At 41.6% G+C, this 17,823-nt stretch overlaps 2 protein-coding genes across 2 annotated transcripts in view; one reads left to right on the top strand and one right to left on the bottom strand.

Annotated features, from left to right (window-relative positions):
- Positions 1–5,582, bottom strand: part of LOC118787428 (CAP-Gly domain-containing linker protein 4-like) — a 28,599-nt gene extending 23,017 nt beyond the window's left edge. Inside the window, 3 exon segments of the mRNA XM_036542987.1 lie at positions 1,404–1,543; positions 3,305–3,448; positions 5,446–5,582. Coding sequence (XP_036398880.1) covers positions 1,404–1,543; positions 3,305–3,448; positions 5,446–5,488 — 327 coding nt within the window. The 5' untranslated portion in view covers positions 5,489–5,582.
- A 5,064-nt stretch (positions 5,583–10,646) lies between these two features.
- Positions 10,647–15,856, top strand: LOC118786911 (G-protein coupled receptor family C group 6 member A-like). Its single transcript, XM_036542268.1, has 6 exons — positions 10,647–10,859; positions 12,052–12,340; positions 12,525–13,385; positions 13,593–13,805; positions 14,099–14,216; positions 14,745–15,856. The coding sequence occupies exons 1-6, from the start codon at positions 10,666–10,668 to the stop codon at positions 15,854–15,856; spliced, it is 2,787 nt and encodes a 928-aa protein (XP_036398161.1). The 5' UTR covers positions 10,647–10,665.
- Positions 15,857–17,823: the final 1,967 nt, after the last annotated feature.

Here is a 17,823-nt window from a genome sequence, read left to right as displayed (position 1 = left end):
CAAATCATGACAAATTACTTCTCTGAAGCAGCACTTTGATTTCTGCACATGAACTGAATCAAACTTTGTTTTTATCCTTTTCATTAGATAAAAGTAACATCTGAGATACCCTCCAGTATTTTTCTGCAAAACTGAACAGAAATACTTGATCTTACTAAACCATGATGTCCAATTAAAAGGGAAATCTAGGAATCATGCAGAAGAAATGAGAAAACAAGCCGAGAGTAAGTGTTTTGTTGCACATACAGTTTTTATGAACTAAGTCTTGTGAGCCCTGTACCATCTTGGCCCTAATACATCCAACCACACACTTTCTCTGAGTTTAATCCTTGAAAACATGAATGGCGCCTGATCACAAAGCCCTTAATCCCACTCAGTTAGCCTTGTATACCATCAAGGAAAACCCACAGCAGCCTAAACGGTCTCTGGCCCTCATCTACTACAAATAAATAAACACACTCACATTCCGAAGGTAATGAGTCAGCACACCACTCTATTGCTTTCAAGTAGTTTTGTTTGTACATAAAAAAAATAAAAATATGTGCAAAGTTTCACATAGGGCAGAGCAGAAAGCAAAGGGCAGGGCAGAAAGAGCAGAGTTTTCTGGAGGCCTGGATGACACACGGTGGCATGCGGACTGGTGACAAAAGTGACTACTGGAATCCCCCAGACAGACAGCGAGGCATTCCACATAAGCGATAAGTGTATGAAGTTATCAGGGAAGCGTCTGAACTGGGTGATTATATCTTGTCTTTGTGCACAACAACAAAGGATGGCCTTTCATGTGAAAATTAACTTTTTACTGATAAATCTCCTTTCATGTTACCGTTTGCTACTTGCTTCTGACTACTGATAACATTTTGTTGTCTCTTTAAAATTACGTTTAATACCATTTAAATTTGATGCAACAATTTAAATGTAATTTAGACTTAAATAGAGGCAATACATGGCAAGATACATTCTTCATGGTACCCAAGTACGGCAAATCTAACTAACAGTGGATATGGCTACCCACTGCACAAATTACAAGGAACAGTGAGAGAGAGGAAGAGGAGGAAGAATCTAATTGTTAATTAAATGAACTCCCTTTTTACTGAGTACTCTATTTAATGCCCAAGGAAAGAATGCATGCCATCACATTCTCTTTCGTGGAAATTGGAGAAATAGAGTGTGCATGTGGCAAAGGAAGCCACCATGCTTCAGTTGCCTTATTTTTCCAGGTATTTCAGTCCTTGATTGTTCTACAAGTTCTTAAATGCACCTGTCCTCCAATGGCTTTGGTACCACTTAACGCCTAAGAGCTCATTATCCCTTTTACACAGAATCACAGACACAGAGCAGAGTTATCCACTTAATGACGGAGGGAGAGGGAGATGCACAGAGACGGTCTGTAAACCCCTGACCTCATTGCCGATGAGGTTGATGTTCTTCTGGACCTGGGGGACCCACTGCCTCAGCACAGCAAACAGCTCTGATACAGTAGTCTGAGGGTCGAGCAGAACCTCTCGGCACTGGGGCTCGCTCGGGTCGAAGAAGGAGAACTCTGTTAGGACCAGAACGCAACCCGGTCAGCTGTAACACACACGCTCACGACATGTGTGTGACATGCATGCACAGGCGAACACACACACACACACACACACACACACACACACACACACATTAATTCATACACGAAAAGCATACTGAGGTCTCATACTAAGGTAATGGGAGGCCAATTTGCTTTACGCTCTCTACTGCAATGGATTACTTGCTGTAACTTCACTTCATCTGGATTTCTGCACCAAATTATGTAAAGTACTTGAATGCTTCTTGAATTTCACGAACCAAAAGGCTCATTTAATGTGTTCATCCATGAGAGACTGCTAAAAGCGTTATTTCTGGCAAAAACGCAAATGATGTAACTAAGTAGCTGAGTGGTCAGGCAGTAGCAGCAGCACCCCAATGAGCCCAGTCTGAGAAATGCAGCACTGTCTGCTCTGAGAAGCCGGACAGGGGAACAGCACTGGCTCCACAGTACACCCAAGTCTAAATCCGACAAGTGCCATCTTGTTCTTTTCTTAATCTTTAAACCTTCACTGTTGAGATGTCCACTGCTTGACACTGAAACGAGTAATAGAACTCAAACAGAGTTACAGAGTTCAAATGAAGCTGAATAATAGAACAAAAGCCTTTTGAAAGAAACAAAAAATTAAACCTATTAGGATATTACATAACAGTATGATCTTCCACGGTATCCATTTGAAAAATACAGTATTACCCACAAGAGTGGGTCACCTCCTAAATCTAGCTTCTCTAGAAGAATGGTACTATAGTTCAACAAAATCTGCTCTCACTACTGTGCCCTCGAAAAGTAAATTCAACAAGTAACACACAGCAATCAGTTTGCGTTTCTGCAAGCAGCTTCAGTTGCTCAGTCTGTGCTTTGTGAAGCTGATGTATAGTTAGCTCTTTCGTGAAAAGTCTGAAGCCCTGAACAGTGAACACACACTGCAAAAAAAAAAAGGAAAACAACTTGATTCTAGCTACTCATTGCACAGTCCAGACTGAAACATTGGTTTGGGTTAGGAGCTCTGCTTCAAAGGAAAAAATGTTCCACAGAACCTCATTATGAAGTCAGAAAGCAGACCACTGGACTGCTCAGAGACAGGCTGCCCGAGGTCATGTGCTTTTATTCGGGAGAATAACCTATTCTACTACAGAAATTCTGTCACCCTGAGAATACATATTCATGATACATTATGGCAAAAAAATAACCAACAATATAAAGTATTATAAGCATGTGTGATGGCAGAGAAACTAAATACTGGGGAGAAAAGCCTCTAAAAATAAAGTCAGTATCTGTATTTTTCACTAGCAGCCATGTAGGCATTTTCTCAATGCTCTAATACAAAAACAGAGAATAACAGATATTTTAAGCACTTGGGAAACATAGTGTGAACGAAAGCACTAGCTGTCCCACTGCTACCACATCTACCATTGGCAGTTTTTTAAAAGGACGCAGTCATATTTCTGCGGTGTATCCCAGCGAAGCTCATATCAAGGGCAGCAGTGTGGTGCAGTGGTAAGGAATATAGTTCGTAACTCAGAAGCTGCTGCTTCAATTCACTGGTGGGGCAGTATTGTACCCTTCGGCCAGGTACCTAACCCAAATTGTCTCAGCAAACATCCAACTGCATAAATGGATAACGGTCTGCTAAGCAAACGGAATGTAGTGTGATGTAACCTCTTGCAATGTCTTGCAGGTGAAATCTGGGTGTGGCACTAGCGTCACTGTATGGTTTCAGAGTGGCTGTGGCCTCACCGCAGTCAGACGGCATTGGGGCAGACGCCACTTGGTGGACAATGGGTCGGTCCGGGTCTGGAGAGAGGCTACAGTGTTGCCCCAGGACTGAGTCCCCCTCCGAAGAGTCTGGCACGTCCTCCTTGGTCATGTCCCCCTCGGGGCCTGGACAGAGAGAGGGGCATCATTAACTTAATTCTCTGATCAATTCAGCATTGCAGATCACAGCACTGAGAATGAAATGCTCTGCTGACACATTCCTCTGTGGTCGGGTCTTGGCCTTAAGATGGATGTTAAATGAAAGACACTCTTTTCCCAGCTTCAGGAAGCTGACAAAAATAAAAGGAAACGAACACCTTTGTACAATTTTTACATGCATTTGACCAGAGGTATAACCAGCTTAGCACAACGAGAATCTCTCTGGGCATCCAAACTGCTATAGAAATGCACCATCCTCAGTATTGACCTCATTTTTATTGCAGCTATTCCTGTGGGAAACCCCAAAAAGGGCCTAAATCTCAATGCATTATTGTTTGTTGTAATGAAAATGGACCCTATCATAAAACTGCCATGTACATCTGAGTTAGCAGAATGTATTTAAGAATAATATAGTAAAACTGGTGGAACGAAATAAAATCTCTCTCCACGGTAAATTGTCTGCCTTCTAATCACATGGATACCTACGTATATGTATCACATATGTACACACACAAATACACACAGACACAGACACACACACACACACGTCTAGACATTCCAAAAACAACAGAAGCCATATTTTCACAATCCAAAATTACCTGATGACAACACTAAAACAACCTGACAGCACATTTGCGGTCAGCATTACTACAGTTGTATCTTAAACGCGGCAAACTGATGCTATCAACACAAATCCTGTCACTATTCTTCATAAGTGTAGCTTGCTGAGAGAGCACAAACCCAACACGATAAATCAAAGCAAAGACACAAGCACCCGAAAAATAGGCGTCCATAAAATCTCTCTAAGTAATCCAACTCTCGACACAAAGTATTAGCGTAGTGTAGCGACACCACACTTCCGGAAGGCTATGGATTAATTCATTTACTTACATTTGTATTTATTTCTATTTGCTTGAAATTATACTGCATGACATAAATACATTTTAAAAAGTGCCACCAAGCCGCTGTAAGAGTTAAACTACAAACTGATCAATTTTTTTTATTTAATCAAGCAATTAAGAGAAGGAGGAATAAAACAATGAGCTCAGATTAACACCTCTGCCCCCAGGACTCGCCTATCCTATCACAGCATTGCTAGTTCATCATCAAAAACACTGATGTACGATTAATGTAATTACACAGGGAGTTTGGGAAATTGCAAGGCAGATCTTCAGTTCCCATAGATCTGACGTGATGTGCAGGGGTTCCCTAAGCTGGAGGCCCCACTCCCACCACCCATGCCTGTTAGTCCAAGGTGACCCCTGCACTTCAAGTGCACAGTGCTGACCTGAGCTAACCCACTTCAACTTTGATTCTGAAGGGCATGGGAAAGGCAATTAAAACATTAAATGTATTATTATTATTGTTGTTGTTATTGATTTTAATGCCTCAGTGTTCCAGAGTTTGAGTATCAACTAGCCAAGATACTAGCAACATCTGAATAACTGTGACTTGCAGTACATTCACTCAGCATTCAGCTGTTTCAGAGCAATTTGTACCACAATTACCACAATGAGCGCTGCATATAAGTAATTTACATACCTCTCGCTCAACTTTCCCCCTGCAATTTAAATCTTACAACCTGTAAATTGCTGAAATTATAGTCATTTAAAAAGGCACTAATTCCACATGTAATTATTTCATGAGAAAAAGCCGCAAGAAAAATGGAAAAGATGACAAAAAATGATGTTAAATTGCAGTTAAACGAAAATAACAAAAAATTACAGCAAAACAGAGTAAACCATTAGAAAAGAGTCCACTGACTGCGTGCTTTATGAAGAGCCAGGAGGGCTACATGAACACTTGGAGTGGCGAGGAGAGAGAATGTTCTAGAGAGAACTTGTGTAAGCGTATATGCACGTGTCTGTGTGTGTGTACGTGTGTGAAAGAGACAGAGAGAGGGTGCAAGGGCACAAGACAGGTGAACCCAGTCACACAGAAACAAAGCTGGCCTCCACACTCACTGTCATCATGGTTGAGAGTCTCGCCCTGAGTTTCCTCCTCCATGGAGCCCAAGCTGTCCAGTGAGAGGTACGAACGCCTGGTATTGGAGTGGAGAGGTCTCGCACTGAACAACAAAACAGCGTCATGCGCTGCCCAGCTTCTCCCTCTCAGCTCCAAGTCCAGTGCCAACCCCCTCCTCTCTCTCCCTCCCCGGTTCACTGATCTCCAGACACACCACCATGTGGCTATTTACAGCCCAGACACCCCTGCCATGCCATTCCTCACACTCTCGCTGACTCTATCACTCTCTCTTGTCAATCTCTCCTGCAATATCACCTTGCAGCCTCCAAGCCCTGCATTCATACAGTGCCTAATGAGAACGCAAACAAACCCTGTATGCACATACTCAATGCTACACGTCACTATACACATAAGCGCAACAACAAAGGCGCACACACACAAGCACGCGAGCACGCACCGCCTGTGTCCCTGCTCACCCAATTTTCCTTTCACCCATGCAAGCCATGCATTTTTAGGGTATGAGCCTCTCTGGGCCCATCAACCTGCTTTGGCCAGGATTAAAACTTGGCTGTGTTACCCTGTCCCATCGTTCCAACCCAATTACTCCAGCAGTATTCCAGAGCATGGGGCAAGCAAGAACCAAACGCATCACGTGCACTTCCCCTAAGAATTAAATGGACAAAGGGAGAAAAAAAAAAAAAAAAAAGCTGAGGTCCAGTGATTGATTCAGTATCCTTAACACAAGCTACTGCACAGGACCTGGAAAAAAACATTCCTACAGAGCATAAAAAGCTGATCAATTTTATAGGAGTGATGTAATTATAAAACAATGTACTTCCCAGACCGACCAGCTGTATCCCATCCTTCACCCTATTCTGCTCCAGGCGTCAATGAGTATTTAAGATAATTTGAGAATGATGAATGACACATGGACTTTGTGTTCCTTGCTCTGGGTACACTGGGATGAGCAGTAAACATCAGATGCTAAGTAACGGTAAAGCAAGTTGAAGGTGAGTTCAACGCAAAGCCCCAGAGACAGCTTCTGAAAATAGCGCTAGTAAAAACGTATAATGATAACTGGTTCAACAGAATGAGCCCACAGCCTGTTCTGTAAAAAGTAAAAGAGCAACCTAAACAGTAGCAGGTTTGCAACCACCGTCCTGTTTATGTGCTAGACAGATTTGCTAAAGTTACACAGGGTACATTTAAGTAACCTACATACGCCAACATGTTACATAGAAAGCCAAATCCTGCATCGGGAATATCTTATGTGCTAAGAATGGGCAAGAAGCTATTTGGTCTGAATGAAGGTACGCTTAACATGATTGCTTCACTTCAGTCATACTTATTTCAAAAAAGGCTTCTGCACAACAGCAAAACATTGGACTGCTACTTACTGTCCCCACAGAGGTACTTCATCAGAGCATGTGAGTCTGGGAAAGTCGAGCCTCACTGTGTTACTCTTATCCTGTCTGATAACACACTGTTCACACACTGTGAACCATCACCAGGCAAAAAGAGACAAGCACCCTGCCCCTCTTTCTCAGCCCTCATTTTGTGTCACAAAATTTGAATGACAACCTTTGTACAGGGAGCACCTGTGTAAAGTGCTCCTTTGTCTGATCTCTGATATACAAAGAAGCACTCAGGATAAAGGGTAGGTCTGAGCAAACAGTAAGTCACATAAATGTTTTGTATTCTTGACTTGAAACATTCCACTAAACACCTGAATGAGAGACAGAGGTAGTGTAGCTCCTGATGAGAGGTAGGCCTCCCCCCTGCAAAGAAATCTTACTGTCCCAGATGACTCAGTCATACGCATAGGCCTGTTCCTATAATGTTTGAAGTCTTCATCTCTTCCTCTTCATCTCATGCATGCAAATGCAAACAAATGTTGTAAGCTTTAAAAAAGCCAGGGAATTGTGAAGTAAAAGCAGTTTTTACATGCATGTCTGTGACAAAAGCTCAAACACAGTGCCAGAGGGATGCTGGTTCTGTTTCTAGCATCATGTATTCTTCATTAACAGCTGCTACATAGCTGGTTAAAATCAGTGACCTGAAATTTCCAGGCTCTGGTCTAGGCCCTCTAAAACTCATTCTTAAATGATTCCTGGCTAAGCATAAAAATGCTAAAATAATACAGCTTATTCAGTTAACCATGTCAAAAATGATCTGTCAGAAATAAGACTTTGTCTATGTTCAGATCTGTGCGTTTTGAAATGTGTCACCTTTCAATCAAATTTGGGATGGTAAATGCCAGTCACTCCGATTTCAAACTGTCCCCATTCCAAGGGCAAACATTGTTGTCGTTTTGATAAGCACTGAATATTGCTTCCTCTCAGTGTTGTATTTCATGATTTCATCAGGCTTTCCGTTCAACAAGATAAATAACCCCAACGGCGGCGCCTAATCACTTCAGGCTGCCGTGATGTACAGTAGTGCTAATGTAACAACACACTACAACGTCACGGTATGTTATAAAATGGACAAAATGAGTGCAAACCCCAATACCGAAAATTCGCTTAATGCATTTCTCTAAAAAGAAAAAAAAAAAAACATGGGCTAGTGCGCACGCCTAAATCTACGTACATCTATGATGCTCAGTATAACGTTTAGCTCAGCTAACGTTTGGGAACCACACCGCCTCCCAAGCGCGCTGCCTCCGTCGACCAATCAACTTTCTTCTTTAGCTCATAGTGCAGAGGAATCACACACTGCCCTGCCAATCGCTGCGGAGATGGTGGGGAAGAAGGGCGTGCGTTCGATTAAAACTGTTTTGCGCACAACGCTGGTGAGGTGCAGCAAATTGCGTCAACCCCGTCAGAAGCACAGAAACCTCAAATGTGACGCAGTACTGCTGACACGTTCGAAGATGACAAACCATATCGAACCTACCTGGTTTGCTAAGCACTAATCGCTAGCCTTATGATACGATAGACATATAGCTAACCTTGATAACTAGCAGCTTCAGCTAACAAACACTTCAGCTAACATTAGTAGGACCTAGTACTGATAACAAGGTACCTACTTGGGTATCAGTACCCGGGCTAACGTTGATATTATGCCTAACGTTCTAGCTCACATTAGCTAGTTAGCTTGGTTTGTTTATATCATCACAGTCAAATCTGATGGCTGGCAAGGGAGGTTAGGCAAGTAGTTAGGCAGCTACTGTAAAGACTTCCGGAACCGTGTTTTAGCTATTTAGCTAACAAGCTGTTGATCATCTGCAGAGATGTATGACTCGCATGCTGGCCACCTGCTAACTGTCATGTCTTCTAATATGCCGACAACTCAAATGCTTGCTAGCTAGCTAGCAAGAAAATAACCAACGAGGGACTTGCTAATTCTACTGAACTAGCTAACCTAGGAACATAGCTGGCATGTACATAGCTAGTTCTTTACTCTGTAGCAAATTTAATTAGACTACCTGGCTAACGTATCTTCAAAGTTTGCTTCCTAGATCGGTGGCAAATATATCGCGTGCACATTCAGTGACAAGGTATTGCCCGCTGGGTGCATTTATTAATAATTGTTTTTAATACGTAATAAAACAAAATAATTTCCCGTACCTGTCTCTTCAGAGTGAAATAAGTCGTTTCCAAATGGAAGGGACCATGATTTATGAGAGGCAGCTTGCTAGCTAGGTAGCTAGCTAGGCAGGTAGCTGCCGCTAGCTAGGACCACAACCACTTCCGAGATGGATTGCGTCGTCAGTGCGCGCCACTGCAGGGAGAAACTGAAACCATGGAGTAGTCCAGCCTAAATGGACTGGTGTTGGGGGAGGTTTAGTGTTAGATTCAGATATATTTTTGGTGTATTTTGTTCATAAGCATGTTCCTTTACGAATTGAGGTCATTCTTTGTGTGGATTGTGTGTAAAAGAGTGTGAATATCAAGTCAGCCAAAGACAAGGAGACGTAGCATATGTATTCTGAAGATCTTCATAAGCACTGCACAAGCTTGGAATGCACCTTAGATGGACAACTTGTGATGATGCAAGCATGCAAGATTATGGAAGTATGATGCAGTATTTGTAAGGGCTCATTATAATCACAAACAACACATATTAAGCAAGGCATTTGTAATTTAACTTCAATTGCTATGTACTTAGATGATTAATTTCCTTATTGTTTTAATGTAAACAACACCTTGTGATTTGTCATCTTTTTGTGATTCAGACACTTCATGACATTATACATTTGTCAATATCAGAAATAATAGGAACACAATAGAATTAATAAACACAACATAACAGACCACAACCCATCAAGCAATCACACAGTGCTGTGGTAACTAGTGCTATCATACACAGTTAACTAAAATCCTACAATAAATTTGCAAGTACAATGGGTGGGTCTGCAACCTTCAGTGGAGGATTACAAGCAATTCACCATTTTAATGGTCAGATCAGACGAAGGGGGTAAAAGTAAGACCATGAACCCCAGGTTTTCAGACTGGAATGATCTGGCCAGGTGTAAGGTTTTTTGATCGCTGATATGAAAAAAAAAAAACAAAAAACATTGCTCTCACTATCTGGTAAGCTAACACCAATGTTGTGAGACTGTGTACGTGCGAAAGTCAATGAAAAAAATAAAGCCAGCTTTGTAATTTTGATGTATGTGCCTATATTTCATCAGCAGCCATACCACCATGTTGCCTATGCCATGATTGGTCAATGTGGATGTGTTTGCTCACAGAATGATTGCTGATATCACAATGCTGTTCACGCTTAGCTCATGAATGCTACTGACATGACTATCTTGCTTCACTGTATCCTTAAAAGATTACTCCTCAGCATCGACTAACCTGAGCTCATTCACATTATTGCGTGACATGTAGGTAAGGGAAACTCCTCTTTTGGAAATGGGTTCTGTTTCTTTCCCACAGAACCTGTTTCTCTAGTTACTCTGTTGAGAAGTGCGGGGTTGGGTCTACGGGGAATTTCAGTTTGCACTCATCCCTTGGCTGCACTAGTCACCCTCCCATTTCCTTATCTGTGAATTCTGTGCTCACTATATAATGAAAGAGGTGTACTCAGACTATTGTCTACAAATGATGATGAATATTTCAGTCTGTCAATGCTCAGAAGCATAGTATAGCGGAATAGCGGTGACACTTCCCTCCTGTGCTTTTCCTTCTGCTCTCACTTCTAAACAAAGGTGGTGTTTGTACTCCACATGTTTTTCACATGTGAAGCACACTGCCCACCCCTTGTACATCATGCTGTTTCGTGCGTACCTGTGCGCCCTGGGAGCGAGCTTTCTCCTGGGTATAGGAAGCTGCTGTGATCATTCTGAGTCTATCTGTGGTGCCCAAGCACCTGGGGACATCCTAATAGGGGTGCTCAACCCATGCCACACCAAAGTAGAGACATTGCAAAATCGGACACGGCCAGGGAGTTTCAACTGCACAAGGTGAGTACTGTGGACACTCCTTGGGTATCAAGCTGTTTTATGGAGGATACAGATTTATGGAGGACATGCATCTGTTGTTAAAATATCTGCCAGGATACCTAGCTATCCTGATATGTTTTATTTTAATTACGGAGAGCGGAAAAAATACTCTGACAACACACACAGTGAATCAGCTCATGAACCTTACTTATCATTATTGTTATTATTATTAGTAGTACTAGTAGTAGTAGCAGATATATTTTGTTACCTTATCTAAAGACCTGCATTGCTTACCATGTTTTGTAGAAGAAATACTCAATATTCCCTTTGACATGTGGTCCATTTCATAGTCAGTTCAGGGCTAATCTGTAATTTTTCAGGGAGAGTACTAAGAGCACTAGTAGAAATATTCATAATCTGATGGTATTTGGAACAAACAGTACAGTATTCATATATGTTGGCTTCAGATTTCATTAGAACTCCCACGGCACCTGGCAGACTACGTGAAAGGCGTTCTTTAAATTTGAGGAAGTAAAAAAAAATATATTTTTAAATGCGCTGTCAGAGGACCATATGAAATCTTAATATGATTTCTTGGCAAAATGTAACAAATGTGAATTTATGTTACTGCATTTGAGCTTATGGCAAGTCCTCTCCCTCTTGCCCACACGTACGCCTGCCACATGTTAATTAAAGAAATGGCTGCTGATTCTCGTTAATCACCAGTATAATCACTTTATACACCAGTATAAAGAAAATATCAAGAAATCAAGTGCTCAATTGCTAGACAACTTTGACAGAAAAGATAACATATGGACATGAATGAAGTAAGGAACAAAATTAAGGTTAATCACTTAGTTTTCCAAAAATTTCAGATTCAAAGTGCATACTGAAATTCAAGAAGTGAAGAAATGACCCCTTTACGTGAATAAATATTGCAAAAAAAAAAAAAAAAATGCATTTGGTACGATCGCAGGGATTTACCATTTGGTTATATACCATCATTAAAAAGTTTATTTGGAAGAAAACTACTATTTTTTTCACACCATTTTAGAAATGACATCCTGTAACTACAGTAGATGCTTTTTTGTGTTCTCTAAAATACTGCACTGTTGTTTTGTTGTGACTGCAGCAAAAATCGTCACCAAAAGAGTTATCACACTGTTGTGTTGTGGTCATCTCTTGTTCAGTTTTCTCTTTTCACCTTTTTTAGTTTTGATTTGCTATCATTTACACGGGCACTGGCAGTCATCCACACCATTGACACAATCAACCATTCCGGATTCATACCAGGAGTGCGCCTTGGGTACGTCATCTGTGACACTTGCTCCTACGCCACCAAAGCCCTCCAGAACACTGAGTACCTGCTGTCCATCAATGGCACCCTGTCACCCCAGTGCAACCACATGGACCGCTTGCCGGTCAAGGCCATCATTGGAGAACGCTTTTCAGAGGTGTCCATCACTGTGGCCAGGCTCCTAGGACTCTACATGGTCCCCCAGGTCAGTCATGGCTGGTATAGTTTTCTTTTAAAGCATTAACAGCTTAATATCCACCAACTGAAGACATAAAGGCATACTTCAACCAAAAAAAGTTGTTTAAACTGTACTTACCAGAAATGAAAAGGTTTACCTCACCAAAATAAAAGACTGTAAATGTTAATAGATTTATCTACTGTCCAACCAGATTAGCACTACATCCTCTGCACCCATTCTGAGCGACAAGGTGCGCTTCCCATCCTTCCTCCGCACCATCCCTAGTGACACACACCAGACACGGGCCCTTGCCAGGCTCATGTCTCACTTCAGTTGGGAATGGGTTGGTGTGGTGTACGGGGATGACGATTACGGGAAGGAAGCCATGCAGAAGTTCCTGCGTCATGCCGAGGAGGAGCAGGTGTGCGTGGCCTACCAGGAGGTGCTGCCGCACTACCTTGATCACGTTGACAGTGAGCGCAGGATCAAGGAGGTGGCGAGACAGATCCGCTCCTCCAAGGCCGAGGTGGTGCTGCTCATCCTGAAGGAGCAGCTGGTGAAGAAGCTTTTTGAGGACATGTTGCGTGCCAACGTCTCCAAGATCTGGATCGCCAGCGATGCCTGGTCCATGGCACGACCCCTGGCCAGTATGGAGGGCATCAATGGAGTGGGGGACATCTTTGGCTTCAGCTTCATCACTGGACCGAACCCAGGGTTTGAGCAATTCCTGCAGAAGTTGGAGCCTGGCCCAGGTGCAACGAACCACTTCATAGAGGAGTACAAGGAGCTGAGGTTCGGCTGCACCCCTGAGCTGCTCCAGCACAAAGCCTGCATCGCTGCACACTCACAAGACCACTGTCCACTTAGTGAATCACTCCAGTTTAAATCTGAACTGGCCTGTAGCCTGCCTGACCCCCAGAAAGCTGATGATGACTTTTTGATAAATGTTGTTGACCTCACCTTAACTTACAATGACAGAGTAGCCACATGGGCTATAGCTCATGCCATTAGGGAACTCCTGAAGTGTAATGACACTTTCTGCTCAGGAGAGACAACATTTCCTCCCTGGAAGGTGAGAAGGGTACTATTAAAACTGTATTATGTCTCCTATAAATATAGATTTAAAAAGTATAGCAATGAATATATACTCAAATTACATTCATGCTTTGTTTTGACTGTGTGAATGTGTTACTATATTTAGTTGTGTAGGACTTTAAGTGTTTTGATAACCTAACAAACATACCTGCCTTTCATTAAACTGTGTGTTTACTGTTTTCAGCTTCTGCAAGAACTCAAAAAGATCAATTTCACTGTAGACAACCACCAGTTTTACTTTAATGAAGACGGAGACTTTGTGAATGGCTATGATTTGATCAACTGGGTTAAAGCTGGCAACGAAAGACGTTTCGAAGTGGTTGGAGGTTATAATTTGGTCGAAAAGGAAATAAAGATCAGAAAGACAGTCATCAACTGGGGAACTCCTAACAACACCGTGAGTGTAACCTTAACACACTGTCAGAGTCATTAGATCTGTTTTAAGTTATGTTTTGAAGGTTTTACTTTAGGTTTAGACTGTGAAGGTAACGTCTGTGAGGCACAGTTCTCCGGAACTGGCTTGGTATAGTCTTCAGAAGTTTGACTTTGCAATAACAAATGTGCAAGAATGCAGATTTGTCAGATGATTTACAGTAGCATTAAGATCTTTGACAGGCTAGATGATCAATTGAGATATATGGCACAGTTGTCATTTCCATATCCCTTACAATAATAAGCCCCTGATTCCAGGTCCCCGAATCCATTTGCTCCAAACCATGTCCCCCTGGTACAGTGAAGAAAGTGTCAAACATCTCCTGCTGCTACAACTGTACACAGTGTGAAGAGGGGACCTATTCAGATGCCCACAGTGAGTATGACCTGACATTGGCATTTCTAAGATTTAAAAAGGCATCCTTTAGTAGATAGTTACAGCAGAAAAGGAGCAGATTCAAAGAAAAACTCCATTTGGCACATAGACACAATTTGGAAGGGAAGAAGGTAAAGCCTTATTTCTCATGTCTAGTACCTCTTCACAGTATCACTGTGATGTCTGCTTTTCATATCAAATATAGAATGAACATGAAATATGAAATGAACAATAAATTGTTATTCAGTGTGCTGGTAACATATAATATGAACAGAGTGAAAATGGAAAAGATGTTTTCATTACAAAATATTTGCCCCTATAGTCACTTATGGACTTCAGTTGTTCAGATCTCATTTGCTACATTATCTCAAAACCATCTGATTGATTTCTTACATAGTGCATTAGTGAGTGCATTTATTTTCTTGTCTGGACCATTGTAATCAACTAAATACCTTTACATTTAGATAATAAACCGAGTGTCTGTCCCTGTAGCTGTTACAATGAGACTTTGCTGTGATCATTCTGCAGACTTAGACAACTGCCTACCATGCCCCAATGGGACATGGTCAAGAAAAGGGGCAACCCAGTGCCAACCAAGAACAGAGGAATTCTTTAGGTGGGGTGATCCTTACGCCGTTTTCCTGCTGACTGCGGCGGGGCTGGGGGTGCTGCTGCTTCTTGTGGTTCTCATCATCTTTGCTGTGGGCCGGAACAGCCCTGTTGTAAAGGTGGCAGGTGGGAATCTCTGTTATGTCATGCAAGCTGGGCTGGCTGTCAGCTTTGGTAGCATTGTACTTTTCATGGGCAAGCCCAACGACCACATCTGCCGGGCCCGTCAGACTATGTATGGTCTGGGGTTCACCCTCTGCATCTCCTGCATACTTGTCAAGGCCTTCCGCACCTTTCTCGCCTTCCTCTTTGACTTGAACAGGCAGCACAAGCTGAAAAAGCTGTACAAACCCCCTGCTATAATTGTAGTTACCACCGCCCTACAAGGGATCATCTGTCTCTTCTGGCTCATCTTTGCCTCCCCATATATGGAGAAGATCCTTGTCAACCAAAACATGACTATCCTTCTTCGGTGCAACGAGGGTTCCAATGCCGGTTTCGGAGCCATGCTCGCCTACATCTCCCTGGTAGCCTTCGTTTGCTTTGTGCTGGCTCTCAAAGGCAGGAAAGTCCCGCAACGGTTCAACGAGACTGGCTACATTATCTTCAGCGTCCTCATCTACCTGTTTGTCTGGGTGTGCTTCATCCCCATCTACATCACCAAGAATGAACAGAGTTCGGCAATACAAGCCTCGGCCATCCTGGTGTCCAACTATGGTATCATCTTCTGTCACTTTCTGCCTAAGTGCTACATGATCCTCTGCAAGAAGAAGGTTGACATCTCTTCCAAAGCATACCTGGACAGAGTGCGAATCTTCTCCATCACTTCCACACACTCTGCGTTTGCTGACTCCTCTTCTGTCGACTCTGGGGCTGGCTCCATGGTGTCAGTAACCACCCCCGGGCCCTTATACCCAGAAGAGAGTGGCACTTCCACAAACTCAGTGGCCACAGCTTGGATCACAGAGGAGCCACAGGCTAAAGATCTTTCTCCTCATCTCAGGAAGAGGCAAAGGAGATGCTCCATTTGAGGATGACCAGAACTTTAATACTGGTAACCGAAGGCTTGGTCACTAAGTGTCTATTGAGCAATGCAAACAGTATGCAAAAAAATTCCTTCAAAGTGAAGTTGTGTCTTCCAAGCACAGAAATATGAGTACTAAAACACTTATTTTCAGAAATTATTTTAGAAAAAAGTTGTATGTTATGTATAATAGGTTATATGGACTATATAACAACTTTTTGAAGCTGTTAAATATTGAAAATGATGTTTATGCTGGGCATAGCTTTACTGTTCTTTTTCACACATGTACATAATTACTGTTTAGAGAGTTGCAGATTATACTGTTTTGATATTACTACCTGATGTCTTTTCTTGTTCTACGAAAAAGTTATTATCTATAAATTAAGCTAAAGTTACACTCAGATTGTTATGTGTTATAGTGGCCATAAAATGGTAAAACCTTTGCACTTTGCATTGATGACAGTTCTGTAATTTGCCTTTGTATATGATCTATTTTCACACTTTATTCATGTGTTTTAAACATGATAGACCTATTTTTATGGATTATGGCCATGGTGTATATTGTATGTATGGTATTACATGTATAAAATGTCCACCCAATATAACTTACATACAAGTTTATTTTTATCTTTGATGTTGTGAGCTGTTCAGAGAATAAGCTTTGTTTAATGTTATAAGGCCATAATCGTTTGGGCCTTAAATTAATTAATAAATCTGAGTATTTTCAATGTTGCTTTGGTCATGGTATTTTAATCTGGTAGAGATAGTTTTAACACACACACACACACACACACACACACACACACACACAAACATTCACATTCCATCTCTATTCTTTTTTAAACTTTTATATATTTTTTAGGCTCTGCTATTTTAATACTCTGCATCTCCCTTTGTAGCCTCCCTCCATATTTAATTTCCTTTGGTTGTTATGTTGGCCTTATGCTGTTCTGTTGGCGATATTCCCAGGAGGTCACAGAGACCAGCACCATTTCAGTCCTGTGGTGGCTGAAAATAGCAACTGAATGGAAAAGGGATTGTAGTGCTACCATTTTTGGCCTTAATTACCTTACCTTACCCAGTATAACCCCATAAACATGGTGAAGCTTACATGTAACACATGTTGATTATTCTGAGCAGCTTTTAGTAAAGGTAAAGCTACTAACAAACTGGAGTATTGACTGTTCATGATGGCGAAATTACATATTAGATGCACTACCTACATGTACAAGTACACCACCGTCAAAGATAACCATTCTTATAATTTCTCCATTGTTATTCATTCAGATTTTTATCTAAACCTTTAAATAATTTGCATATATTCAGCACTTTTGTTTTTATTTTTTTATTTGTGTATTATTTTCCTATGAAACATTTTATCAGATGTTTTAAAGTGTTTTATCACTTTCACAAAAGTAACTGCATCAGGTTTTGGGTAGGTGCACATCTTGTGCATGAGCATTGCCACCACTGTGTAACTGAATGAATTCCCTACTGTTTTATGTACCTGTCACCAAACAAGACTCACCTTGCTGTAAAAATGAACTAATTATAATTTAAGTTAATGATAATTGTTTTAACGAAACACCCTCTCAAGGATATATATTCATTTTCACATTTGAACGTTCCATGCCTGCAGTGATAAAACGTGTGGAAAACAAACTTAATTCTGATGTATACACGATTTATATGTCAAAATCTTCCAGTTAGATATATCAGTGTGTATTAGCTGCCTGTTGTGAAACCAAGTGGCCTGCCTGCTGGCAATCAATCACAACATACAGCAAACACTTCCCCCACATTCTAATTCCACTTCAATTCTATTAGCCGTGGCCCAAGCTCATTGGTTATCTTGACGTCAGTATTCTGGGAAAACAGGATTCACTGTGTCAGTGTCCATGTACATGTTTGTGTCACTGTGTCAGTGAATAAACAGAATGCACACACACCTCAGCATGTAGCTCTAAGTAGAAA

Source organism: Megalops cyprinoides, chromosome 12 (genome assembly GCF_013368585.1).
Source record: "Megalops cyprinoides isolate fMegCyp1 chromosome 12, fMegCyp1.pri, whole genome shotgun sequence".
NCBI lineage: Eukaryota > Metazoa > Chordata > Actinopteri > Elopiformes > Megalopidae > Megalops > Megalops cyprinoides.
This window is presented reverse-complemented; position numbering and strand designations above follow the sequence as displayed.